The sequence below is a fragment of the Siphateles boraxobius genome, unplaced genomic scaffold (assembly GCF_051911475.1).
Source record: "Siphateles boraxobius isolate OS27281-9 unplaced genomic scaffold, OSU_SipBor_1 35, whole genome shotgun sequence".
NCBI lineage: Eukaryota > Metazoa > Chordata > Actinopteri > Cypriniformes > Leuciscidae > Siphateles > Siphateles boraxobius.
In genome coordinates, this window is record NW_027508975.1 from 11,252,179 (window position 1) to 11,265,709 (window position 13,531).

General features: G+C 39.2%; 1 protein-coding gene across 2 annotated transcripts in view; it reads left to right on the forward strand.

Moving 5' to 3' along the window:
• fndc5b (fibronectin type III domain containing 5b) overlaps window positions 1–12,349 on the forward strand; it is a 34,294-nt gene extending 21,945 nt beyond the window's left edge. For both annotated transcript variants that reach the window (XM_077196382.1, XM_077196383.1), the window contains 2 exons: window positions 3,280–3,465; window positions 5,555–12,349. In XM_077196382.1, coding sequence (XP_077052497.1) covers window positions 3,280–3,419 — 140 coding nt within the window. In that variant the 3' untranslated portion in view covers window positions 3,420–3,465; window positions 5,555–12,349. The remainder of the gene's footprint in view (window positions 1–3,279; window positions 3,466–5,554) is intronic.
• Window positions 12,350–13,531: the final 1,182 nt, after the last annotated feature.

A 13,531-nucleotide genomic window follows, 5' to 3' on the forward strand; every position in this document is an offset into this window, starting at 1 on the left:
CTGGAACAGGCACTGGCTCTGCCTCCGGCTCTGGAACAGGCACTGGCTCTGCCTCCGGCTCTGGAACAGGCACTGGCTCTGCCTCCGGCTCTGGAACAGGCACTGGCTCTGCCTCCGGCTCTGGAACAGGCACTGGCTCTGCCTCCGGCTCTGGAACAGGCACTGGCTCTGCCTCCGGCTCTGGAACAGGCACTGGCTCTGCCTCCGGCTCTGGAACAGGCACTGGCTCTGCCTCCGGCTCTGGAACAGGCACTGGCTCTGCCTCCGGCTCTGGAACAGGCACTGGCTCTGCCTCCGGCTCTGGAACAGGCACTGGCTCTGCCTCCGGCTCTGGAACAGGCACTGGCTCTGCCTCCGGCTCTGGAACAGGCACTGGCTCTGCCTCCGGCTCTGGAACTGGCACTGGCTCTGCCTCCGGCTCTGGAACTGGCACTGGCTCTGCCTCCGGCTCTGGAACAGGCACTGGCTCTGCCTCCGGCTCTGGAACAGGCACTGGCTCTGCCTCCGGCTCTGGAACAGGCACTGGCTCTGCCTCCGGCTCTTGAACAGGCACTGGCTCTGGCTCCGGCCCTGGAACAGCAGACACCGGCTCCGGCCCTGGAACAGCAGACACCGGCTCCGGCCCTGGAACAGCAGACACCGGCTCCGGCCCTGGAACAGCAGACACCGGCTCCGGCCCTGGAACAGCAGACACCGGCTCCGGCCCTGGAACAGCAGACACCGGCTCCGGCCCTGGAACAGCAGACACCTGCTCCGGCCCTGGAACAGCAGACACCGCCTCCGGCCCTGGAACAGCGGGCACTGGCTCTGCCTCCGGCCCTGGAACGGGCACTGGCTCCGGCCCTGGAACGGGCACTGGCTCTGCCTCCGGCCCTGGAACGGGCACTGGCTCTGCCCTCCGGCCCTGGAACGGGCACTGGCTCTGCCCTCCGGCCCTGGAACGGGCACTGGCTCTGCCCTCCGGCCCTGGAACGGGCACTGGCTCTGCCCTCCGGCCCTGGAACGGGCACTGGCTCTGCCCTCCGGCCCTGGAACGGGCACTGGCTCTGCCCTCCGGCCCTGGAACGGGCACTGGCTCTGCCCTCCGGCCCTGGAACGGGCACTGGCTCTGCCTCCGGCCCTGGAACGGGCACTGGCTCTGCCTCCGGCCCTGGAACGGGCACTGGCTCTGCCTCCGGCCCTGGAACGGGCACTGGCTCTGCCTCCGGCCCTGGAACGGGCACTGGCTCTGCCTCCGGCCCTGGAACGGGCACTGGCTCTGCCTCCGGCCCTGGAACGGGCACTGGCTCTGCCTCCGGCCCTGGAACGGGCACTGGCTCTGCCTCCGGCCCTGGAACGGGCACTGGCTCTGCCTCCGGGCCTGGAACGGGCACTGGCTCTGCCTCCGGCCCTGGAACGGGCACTGGCTCTGCCTCCGGCCCTGGAACGGGCACTGGCTCTGCCTCCGGCCCTGGAACGGGCACTGGCTCTGCCTCCGGCTCTGGAACAGCAGACACGGGCACTTGAACAGTCTCTGACTGGGCAGACGGGACGTGAACAGTCTCTGTCTGGGCAGACGGGACGTGAACAGTCTCTGTCTGGGCAGACGGGGCGTGAACAGTCTCTGGCTGGGCAGACCTGACCTGAACAGTATCTGACTGGGCAGACGGGACGTGTCTCCTTCTCCGGACCACCGGACTCGGGACCACCAGACTCGGGACCACCGGACTCGGGACCACCGGACTCGGGACCACCGGACTCGGGACCACCGGAACTAGTACGGAGGGTTTCTTCCTTCTCCTCCGCCGACAAATGTGAGACGGTGTGGGATGAACTGCCTCCGGAGGTGCTGCCTGTTGCCACAACGGCGGTTTCCCTTGTGGGTCTAAAACGTTAATAAAAGCCCAAAAGTCAAAAGCTCTCAGCACTTCCATCTCCGACACATCAAATGGCTTATCCAGGGCATAATTAAAGAGGTCCTTAAGAGCCGTCTTTCCCAACCCTAAACCCTCACTGGCGGAGAAAAATTCCCCGGCAAAGTCTCTCACATTCCTCCCCTCCTGGTGCAAGGAAACCAATGCAGAGACCTTCATGATCCGGTCATAGTGCGGGCAGTCAATCGGCACGACTGGTGGTTGACCCGAAGTCTTCCGCTGAGTCCTCATCAGGGCTGGTTCGTTCTGTCACGGCTGGGTAGTGGAAAGGATCGAGGACTCAAGTGCAGGAAGAGGATTTAATAAAGTAAATATAAGTACAAAAACTAACAAACAAAAACAGAAAAAGAATAAATCAGATCAGCAGGAAACACAAGGAACATGATAACAACGAACCAGCACAGGACTACAAACACAGGGAGACTAAATAGGGGAGCAAACAAGGAAGGTAACGAGGAAAAACAGGTGAGACAAATTAACCAATAATCAGATAACAAGGAAGGAGGAGTCAAGACAGAGACAGGAACACAGAACACCACATGTGCTACACATGACAGGACAGACTTGTGACAAGAACTTAATAAAAAATAACATGCATTTTGTACGATCCCTGTTATTATTAAATTATTCACATTTTCTGGAAGGGGTTCACAAATTTTCAAGCATCACTGTGTATATATATATATATATATATATTGTGGTTCGATTTAAGTCACAGTAACACTTATAATTACTTTTATGAAGAAGTCATTAATGTTAAAGTCATTAAGATTACATAATGCTTAACATTTCAGTTGTTCATAAACATTCAGATAGGAATACAAATTTGTAACTATATATTTTTAGAATAAAGTTGAATAACTTTTGAATAGTGTTTGTGTGAGTGTGTATGTATACAGTAGTTAGTGCATATAAAACATTTAAATTTAGTTTCATGACATTTGTAACTCGCGCCTACATTTGCAAATAATGGGTTTTGATAAAATTGTAATTAAATGTTTAAGATCTCTAGTCTGTGGTCATAAATGTGGTCCAGAGTGGAGAAAAGACAAGAGCATATCTAAAGTTATGATTGGGTCTTATAGAGGCTTTCCTTATCTTTATATAATCCACGTCAAGTCTTTTAGAAGACGAGGGAATAAATCATCAGACAGGACAGTACTAGCTCAATTTAACTCAAGGTCGCAGTGCAGCTCATCATCCTGTTCTAGTCCAGCTATAATTTGTATGTTATTATTTGGGGCAGAATCATGCTGCAATCCATCATTGCATTTTTTTCTTTCCTTCTTTCGACAATGTCTCATCCATCACCTCCGCTCTTCCGTCCCGTCTTCAACTCTCCAAATCCTCTTTCATTTGTGCACAGGTGTGATAGCTCTGTTCTGCCGCCAGTATGACATCATCAAAGACAACGAGCCCAACAATAACAAGGACAAAGCCAAGAACTCTTCAGAGTGCAGTACCCCAGAGCACCCTACGGGGGGACTACTGCGCAGCAAGGTCTAATCCAGCCTTCCCCTGTCGGCAATAATAGGCTTTAGCCTCAGGACAGGTATGTTGGTTGATTGTGTGCTTGACTTAATCGAAAGTGTAACATATCGCATTAACCTTGGTCTTTTGTTGTTTGTAGTATTTAAGATACGTTTCATTGTTTGCTTTTCTAATACAAACCACGCATGGTTCCCATGGTTAAAAACATGGTAAAATCATGTAAAGTACCTGCAAGGCAGTGCTGTATTGACATTCCTCATTCTAGTTCAGGTTTGTACAATCTGTTTGTACAAACCAAACACCCCTTAATGTACATTCAGTCTCATGTGTTCTATCCTTTTTTTTTTTTTGTAAATGTTATACTTTTTTCTAATTTTATATAATATACACTACATTGTACACTACCATTTTCTAAAGTTTGGGGTTAGTAAGAGTTTTTTTTTTAAAAGACATTTTTAATGTTACAAAAGATTTCTGTTTTAAATAAATGCTGAAATGTTATTCATAAAAGAATCATGAAACAAATGCATTATGGTAATCTACAGGTATTAAAAAACAACTGATTTCAACTGATAATAATAGGAAATGTTTCTTGAGCACCAAATCAGCATATTTGAATGATTTCTGAAGCATCATGTAACACTGAAAACTGTAATTGTACTGAAAAACACAAGAATGAATTAAATTTGAAAATATAATAAAAAACATTTATTTTAAAATGTTATAATATTTCAAATATTACTGTTTTACCGTAATCCATTTTTTTTTTGGTAAAAATAATAAAGAAATTATTAAAAAGATGCAGCTTTGGTGAGCATAAGAGACTTCTGTCAAAATAATTTACTTAACCCAAACGTTTAAACGGTAGTGTATGCATAAATTTACTTTAATTAATATATAATAAATTTTATTTATTTTAGAATTAAAGTTTGAAAAACTCCCATTGAAAATGTAACCAACAGCAATGATGTCATCAATATTTGCACACCTAACTGCAAGTGGTCAACTTCCTACCATCTATTAGCATAATGAATTGCAATTTTCGTATGATTTCGTCTTACTGGTATATACAGCATTAAATTATTTTAGCAAAGTGGTGACACATACAAATGGTGATGCGGTGGTGGGTCCCCAGGACAGGTTTGAGAACCAGCATAGTATGTTGGAAAGAGTGTGCCAATATTTTCCACACGGTCTACTATTTCTGGTAGATTTTTGAAGTGTGGATCATGCACACTCTAATGGCTAATACTGCCCACAACCAATTGTGCTTTGGAGGAGGATTCAGTTCAGAACTACAAACACGAATTATGTTTAAAAAAAACTACAAACATTGCAGATGTGGGAGGCGGGTGTGCTAACAAGGACACTAAAGAGCGCAGCCTCTCGGTAGTCAGTTGTTAGCGGCCAGGGAAGTGAGGTTTACACGCACAGCTCTTACTGGCCTACGTCCGTTACATGTACATACTTCTAGGGCGAAGTAGGATGCAGCATCACAATTGAATTCAGTATAATTTGACTTTAGCATGTTGCTAAGCTAATGACATTATAATCTAATAAGAATAAATATACATAACATAAAATGACGGATAAAATAGTTAATTTTGATTGCTCATCAGTCACAATGCATTCTGGGATTGCCTTCTTTACAAATGATACATGCAATGCTAATATAATTATGCTGCCTATATCTTATATCATAATTATATGCCTATAACTGTATTGTGTTATTGAGTAGTAGACCATCAATGGTTCCATGAAGAACCTTTATCATGCATTAAACCTTTCATTTCCACAAGTAGTAGTGGGAAAATGTTCTTTAGATTATCAAAATGTTCTTCAAAAAACAACAAAATTGGTTCTTTTAAGAACTGTTCACCGGAAATGCCATCACTGCGAAAATCACCTTTTGGTACCTTTATTTTTAAGTGTATGGTGCCTTAAAATGCTGCTATGTAGGCAGTTTACTAGATTTTGGAACAGAGTGTATGCATTGATTTCTGTGTGTAGCCAACTGACAATAAGAGAATAAGCTAGCCTAAAGCTTGAACATTGTTCTTTTGCTGCCTTGCAAGCACTAGTTGTAATTCCTTGAGGAAATACAAATCTTTTGGTCTTTTAACTCTCCTTTTGTTTCGTCTTCCCAAAAGTGCTCCGAGACAAAACAAGTAAGCCATCAAATCACAAAGTCGTGAAGCCCACCTCTCATCCTCAATCAAACAACCTTTAAGTATTCCCATCGACCAACATGAACTCTTTGGTGCTTGTCTGTTTGGGACATTGAGACAAACTTGAGGATGAAATGGACAGGATGGTTCCAGAACTGCAATGCTGGAAGTTTCAGCTGTTTGAAGCGAGTTGTTGAGTTTCGATCTACAGCTGCCTCAGCTGAAGGACTCAAACCCTGCTGTGAGCTGGAAGACCAGAGACGTTGTGCCACCAGGAGTGTCTTTGGCTCCTACGTAGGCTCACAGAGATAAGGAGAAACCTGCCACCCCACATAAACCTTAAATAAACCAGGAAGCTGTGTTGTGAAAAAGAAGGAAGAGCATTTTTCAGAGCTCACCGTCATTATCAGCTCTGAACCGGGATCAGGTCTCTGACAGGGGTGACAATATGATAGTCATTTCACTATCTCTTGTATTTGGTTCTTTCTTTTCACACCTCTAGCTTTGTTTTATTTTCTTTACTTCATTATCCGCCCTCCAGCAGCCAATCACGCACCGTCTAGGTAATTTGATGTGGTGTAATTGGTGCGGTAGGATCTTTCTTCTCAGCACTCTTGCTCTCAGGGCATTCAGGAAAACATCCATAGGAATATGATGGACCAGATCAGATTCACCCACCTATAGCTCAATCACACTGTTCAGACCGAACTGCACATCAGAGATTGATGAAGAGCTCCATATTATAATAGTGATAGAAAACCTATTTAATCGCTTGTTTGTCTCAAGTAAATCAACAGCTTGTCGTCTCTAATGAGCACATTACTGTACAGCGATGGCTATTTAGGTCTTCATATTACATTCATTAGCATATTCGGCATGAGTATGGCTATTTACCGCTTTTATGTGCTGCTAAGAGATAGAGTTGGGTTTCTTTTTTCCACAGGCTTTTCTGGATTACTGTCCCTTTAAAAAGTTCAGTCTTAAAGTCAACATGAAATCAAAATTGACCCTATTTAATCTCATACTACATCTTTCTTGTGTTTTATCGTGAATGATTCAAACGGGGAAGTTATAAATTGAGGCCATTGTTTTTGCGACCTATTCAGTTCTCAATTGATTGTCCCATCCTTCATTTCCCCCCCCGGTTCAATATCTTCTTTAACATGTCACCTTCAATGTAAATTTGTATGCAGCACCGCACATTACATGAGGGGCCAAAAGATATACACTAGTGGCCATGAATTAAGAATTTGTTTCCACAAAATATTAATTAGTTTCCTCGCTTTAGTTCAATCATGTTCAAAGTTTAATTAAATGAAGACAAGGGAACAAATTAGTAAAACATGGGTACAAATTAATATATTTTGTGGAAATGAGTTCTTAATTCATCACTACAATATCTTTTTTCTTGTTCCATGTAATATCCAGTGCTCTGTAATTAAAAAAAATATTTTTTTTGTTGGTCAGGGTTTTTGTCTTGATTAAAATACCATTCATAATGTTCAAATGTTCATTCATAATTTTCCAGATGTATTAATTTTTAATTTTTAAATGGCTTGTAATTTCCAAATAAATTAAATTTTAGAATGCAAAGAGAATTGCTAAATGTTTACCAAATATACAAACTTCTCATATATGATCATCAGATGATTATGGAAGCTTGTTTCCACCACTGAATAAAAAATAAAAAAGGTATTTGAGAAAAAAAAGTCAGAATTGTGATAAAATAACTTATAATTGCATGAATCGCAATTGTGGGTCCCACTTTATATTAAGTGGCTTTAAGTACTATGTACTTACATTGAAATTAATAATTTGATACAATGGACTTATTGTACATACATGTTATTACATTGTACTTATATTTTGAAAATACCTGCATGTAATTACAGCTGTAATTAATTTAAGTAATTACATTTGTAATTACACAGTTGACCCAACCCTTACACCTTAACCTACCCTTAAACCTACTCATACCACACACACCTGACACTAATCTTACCAGTATCACATCTCAATAGCAGCAAAAGCGTTTTACAACACAACCTGAACACAATAAGTACATTGTACTTATTTTTCTATATAAGTACATAGTACTTAAAGCCACTTAATACAAAGTGGGACCTAATTGTGTGTTATAAAGTGAGATATAAACTCGCAATTCTGAGAAAAAAGTCAGAGTTTACCTGTATATCCCGCAATTCTGAATTTATAACGTTCTGCAAAAAAAGTCTGAATTGTGAGATAAAAAGTTGCAATTATTTATTTATTTATTTTGTGGAAGAAACAAGCTTCCATAGATGATTGCCTCACCAACCAACTTTCAGTTTACCCCTCTCATTCACACAGCTCAGGTTGTTCACTCACCAACATTACCGAGTTAGATTTTTCTAAGATTTGTCTTCTTCAAAATCATTATTAGTCCATTGGTAATATTCTGCAGCATTTTTCTTGTCATTTTTGTCAGCAGTTAAAAATAAATCATTTAATTATCAAGAAAATGCACATTTTATCACTTCTTCACTATAGTAAATGAAAATCATAAAAAAAACTTTGTAACAACGATATTCTTCAGTAATTTGATTGAAAAGATCAACAGTGGTCACATTAAAAAAAGTAACATGGTCACGTTTCATGTTGACTTTAAATTCCTTCTAATTTAGAATTACAAGAAATTTTCTTTTTGACAGTTTAAGCAAACTATACATACGACCAGATCTGTCTGATGGTCTATATCGTCCTTATCGGCTAGTCTCCCGGGCAAACTGAATAAGTCCTTGTGTGTCAGGTTTGAAGAGTGGGAATGGAGATCAGAGGTCTAGAAAACACTGATTCCCTCAGCCATTGGTCATTTGGGACTCTACATGATCTGAGTCAATTCAATGACACTGCAACAGTTCAACTTTAATGGTTACAGACTGTACGCATTTTTCAAGGACGTGAATTAGACTGTTAGTATCTGATCTGAAGAACAAACCTCCCATTATTCTTAAAACCAACCTACATGGGCACACAATGAGCAGTGGTATTGAAATAGACCCATCTTATTTTTCAAACACATAGAAGAATGTAAAGGCAAAGTTAAGACTTCAATTACTCTGAGGACATGAGGCTCCAGGTTGGCTCGCCATTCATATTCAAAGCTCTCAATGTTGGGATGGATTGCACCATTAATCAAGTGTGTTGAAAGCCACCTGAAGGTATCTCAGCACAATTAAACAATTCCGCATTGGTGACCATTACCTCCTCATCTCTGTCACCATGGCGACAGCCTAACGGACTGTCCTATCACTCCGCAGCCGTCTACGAGTCATCCGCACCTTCTTTTTCATTCCCGCCAGAGGAGGAAAGCGTATATTTCTTCTTTAATGACTGCTAATTAACCTTGGCCATGGGGAAGAGAGCTCAGGCAGACTGCTGGGTGAAAAATGGCTCATATCAATATTCTGTCTGAGCGGCTTACGGAGAAGAACAGAAGGTTAGGTGTGAGGACTGGCTTAAACCAGAGAGGACCGGCAACGTGTTTTCTGTTCAGACACGTACTGAGGTTTTGTGCCCTGTATTAACTGGCAGCACTTTCATTCAGATTATAATGACAATTTCATGTGAAATAGACACAAGTGCAACATTGAACAGATGTGGGCTGTGTTTGGAGGGGAATTATAGTGTACTGCTTACTTTCCAATTTATGGAAAATATGTCTGTTTCAAATAGTGAAGAATGAGATGTTAAAAATTACAGCTGGTTCATTCATCACACTGGAAATGGAACATCAATTATTTATTCCTTGCAGTGTTTACACTGTGTTGAACATGTCTGGGTTGTATTTTACCCCGAAATCTAAAGAAAGAAATAAGTATAATATCTATCGTAATATTTAACCTATTTTTAAAAGGGTTTCTTTCAAATTAAGCACATTAACCCCCCAAGTGTGAATAAAATGAATGAATTAAAATAAAATTGTATGCTACCGTTCAATACTAAGTGTTAGGAAGATTTAAAAAAAAAAACAACAACCTTTTATTAAGCAAGGATGTGTTAAATTGATTAAAAAGTGACAAAAAATACATTTACAATGTTACAAGATATTTCATCTTCAAATAAATGCTGATTTTTAAACTTTCTATTCAAATAATTTTGGTTTCTACAAAAATATTAAGCAGCACAACAGTTTTAAACATTGATAATATAAGAAATATTTTTTTTGAGCAGCAAATCAGCATTGCATGATTTCTGAAGGATCATGTGACACTGAAGCCTGGAGAAAAATGCAGCTTTATCATCACAGGAATACATTACATTTTGAAATACATTCAAATAATAAAAAAGTTATTTTAAATTGTAATACTTGACAATATTACAATTTAACTGTATTTTTGTCTGTACAGTTTTGGCTGAGTTCATTAAAACAAATATTTTTTTAAAATCTTACCAACCTAAACTTTTGAATGGTAGTGTGCATAATGGTAGTATTTTTTCATACTGCCTTTAATTATTAACGAATTATTCCTATATTAAATTAAAAGTTTATCGTAATACATCTGGATGCAATTGGGATAAGAATCAGAATTTGGAGGGGAAGGAAATCTTAACGGTCATGAAAAATTAATTTCTTATTTCATATGTATTGATTCGAATGATTTTGGGGTGAATTATGACCTGTACATCTTATGATTGGAATCGCATGCGAACAGAAAATTAGCATGGTAGTATGCTCTTCTGAACACAGCCATAATCGTTCAAATCAGCTTACATATAAAAGCCAGCAGTCGACTCTTTATGACAGAGTGTCATATGATCAGGATCCACATTTCACACGAGCAATTTGAAATTATTTCAGAATGAGCAATGTATTTCCCTCCCGCAATCCAAGCTTATCCTATTCTTTACCTCCAAAGTCCTTTCAAAGAGAAATCTCTACAGAAAGAGAGCAAACGTTTGGATTTAAGAGAGGCAGCTCATTTGCTACTTATTGAAGAGAATAATTCTCCAGTTAGTGACACTCGGGAGAGCTTTTGCAGGCTGCACAGTTGGAGAGATTTAGGAAATGTAATCACATTTTGTACTCCTGTGCTTGTGTCATCAGTTAGAAAAGCTGGACGGGCTTCTGATGCTCGTCTCATGACGTCAACTAAAACACACAAACAGTCTCACAAATAGCTCAACTAATCTGAGATGCTTGACATGTACTTTCAAATTATGTCATCATTTACTCACCTTTATTTAGTTCTAAACCCATATTCGTTGAACATAAAAATAAATATTTATCAGAATGTCCAAACTGCCTTTTCAATATAATTAAAGTGGATGGGGACCAAAGACTGTATGGAAACAAGCAGCTTGGATATTCTGCTAGATTTCTCTTATTTCTTTTTGTTGTTGTTTTTCTACACAAGAAATAATGTCATATGGGTTTGAAACAGCATGAGAGTGTTAATTAAATAATTTTACTTTTGGGTGAACTATCCTTTAAGAACATAATATATTCAAAAATCGCTTAGCTGGCATAGTCTAAATGCTAAAAACAGCTTAATATTTTTCTCTCATTGTGGAGTAGAAAGTTTAAGATTATCATACCTGTCAGGATTTACTAGCTGACAGATATAAATTAAGTATATTTTTGAAGTTTACAAGTTTATTAAAATCATCCATTCGATTCACAAACTCTTGGGTAAAGGGAGCAAAAGTTGTAGCAAATGTCTTCAAGGGAAATTTCACCCCCAAAATGAAACTTTTGTCAAAATTTTCTCAAATGGCTTCCTTTTTTCCGCAGAACACAGGCAATATATTTTGGGGGCTTTCTCCCTAATAACCGTCATATCTAATAAAACTAATTCAAGAACATGCCAGAGTCAGATTTTACCTAAAAATTCAAGAACATGCCAGAGTCATATTTTACCTAAAAATCCAAATAAAGAAATAAGACATGTATAATATTTATCTTATTCAAATATTTGTTTTTTCACAAAATAATGAAAGCCATAATTTTTGGGTGAACAGTCTCTAATTTACATTTAAAGCATCACAAGCGTCTTTGAAGACTGAGAATAAATAGTTCATCATAAAAAGTTCAGTCCCTGTTTAAAATCAGAAACAAAAATAGGTCCCACGTTAGTTACTATTTCTATCAGCCTGTCATTTAGCGCTTCCGTGAGGAACAAACAGCCTTGGGTACAAGTGATACGGTATGTTTATGCTTATGTTAAGCTTTTGTGAACCAATGCATTGACCTGTGTATGGACATGTGTATTGACAGTCAATGTGAAATCATGCTCAGATTTCATCACTTCACTCAGCCCACAGCATACAGTCACATAATATGATAACTTAAAATAAGGTGTCAAGGTTAAGATTATGCTACATTAAGAGTGTTTCAAATTTGCATTTCATGTACATAGTTCTGTATTGTGGCAACGTAGCGTTTCCGGTAAAGCATCCGGGAGATCTACTGAAGGCAAAGCAGCGAGATCATGCCTTAAAGAACCCAAAATGAGCAAGATGAAGTCAGTAGATGTGACTGCTGGGGTTGAAGTGGTGCATAACGAACGTGACGATAACATTCACTCCACATATTTACTATAACGCATGGATTTCAAAACAGAAGGAATGTTTCATGTAATCCATCGAGTCTGTTAACTGTTGTTCTTGAACAATGCTTCATGAGGGCTAGCATGTTTCTGCTGTTCTACACAGAATTATACAATTTATATGGGCATAAAATAGATAAATGTCTAATTATGTACAACCACAAAAAATAAAGTATCATGTATTTTCAAATAAGTGTCAGTTTTTTTTTTCATCTTTAGAGACCAATTTCGGTATATGTGGCAACTCTCATTGCTCTATGAAATTTATTGTTTGTCATACTTTCAGTAAATAGTTGGTCTGGTCTCTTCTGTGCTGAAAAATAAGGATTTTTTTCCATTATCAAATAAGACTTTTTTTTTAACATTGATTTTATATTACCAAGAAACAATCTTGAATTAGATTTTTTTATTTATTTATAGATTTTTTCTTTAAAAAATTATTTTCTTTAAAAAAATATATTTTTCTTGCAAATATAAAAATACATTGTTCAAAAATTAAACTTGAGAATTCATTTGAAAAATTTAATTAATTTTAACGTTTTTTTTTTTTACAATGGTTCCTGTTTTTTATATTTTATTTTTCAAATTTCAATTGTATATTCAGTTAACACACACATGCACACACACAAGATGTGCGTGACTGACAGTTACGTTGAGATGTTTAGATAAAGGGGTTTGAGTGAATAATCAACCATAAACCAGATAAAAACATTTATTAAATGTAATCTGTGTTAAATTTCGTCTGTCACAACAATCGGAACTTTTATGAAGATCTGTTTGGCCATTGACTTTTAAATGCATCATTATGCAAAAATTTGAGAAGTTCTTCGTATGAAAGACCCACAACTGGCAGATTAACTGGCCTACTTCTTTTCTCTCCAAAATTGTAGAAAATTAATTAAATGAAATATGACGGATGTTACCTGTAACAAAAGATGATTGACAGGCCAGTTCACGGTGACAGGATGCACATAACTATGCGACAGAGCGTTAATGTTTCAAACGAGATAGTATGTCCCAAAGCTGGTCTACTCTATTATGGTACACACTCAAAAGTACTTTTTCCCTTCACAAAAAATAAAAAAATAAAAAATAAATAAATAAATAGTATAGCTGAACTGGGACTCACTCATGAGTACTGTGTATTCAGACATAAGCTATTTCTTTAGTCACCTACTGTTTTTGATACTATATAATAAGTATGCGATTTCAGATGCAGCCAATGTATGAAGTCAGTTCTCCTCAAGTTGTTGGATGTGGTTCATCACATTAACTATGTGGTTGAAACATTAACATGTGTAATATGTTAAACATTTTTGTCTTCATTTTAAAGAGTGTATCCACTGTATTATCCCCAAATTATAATTAAATC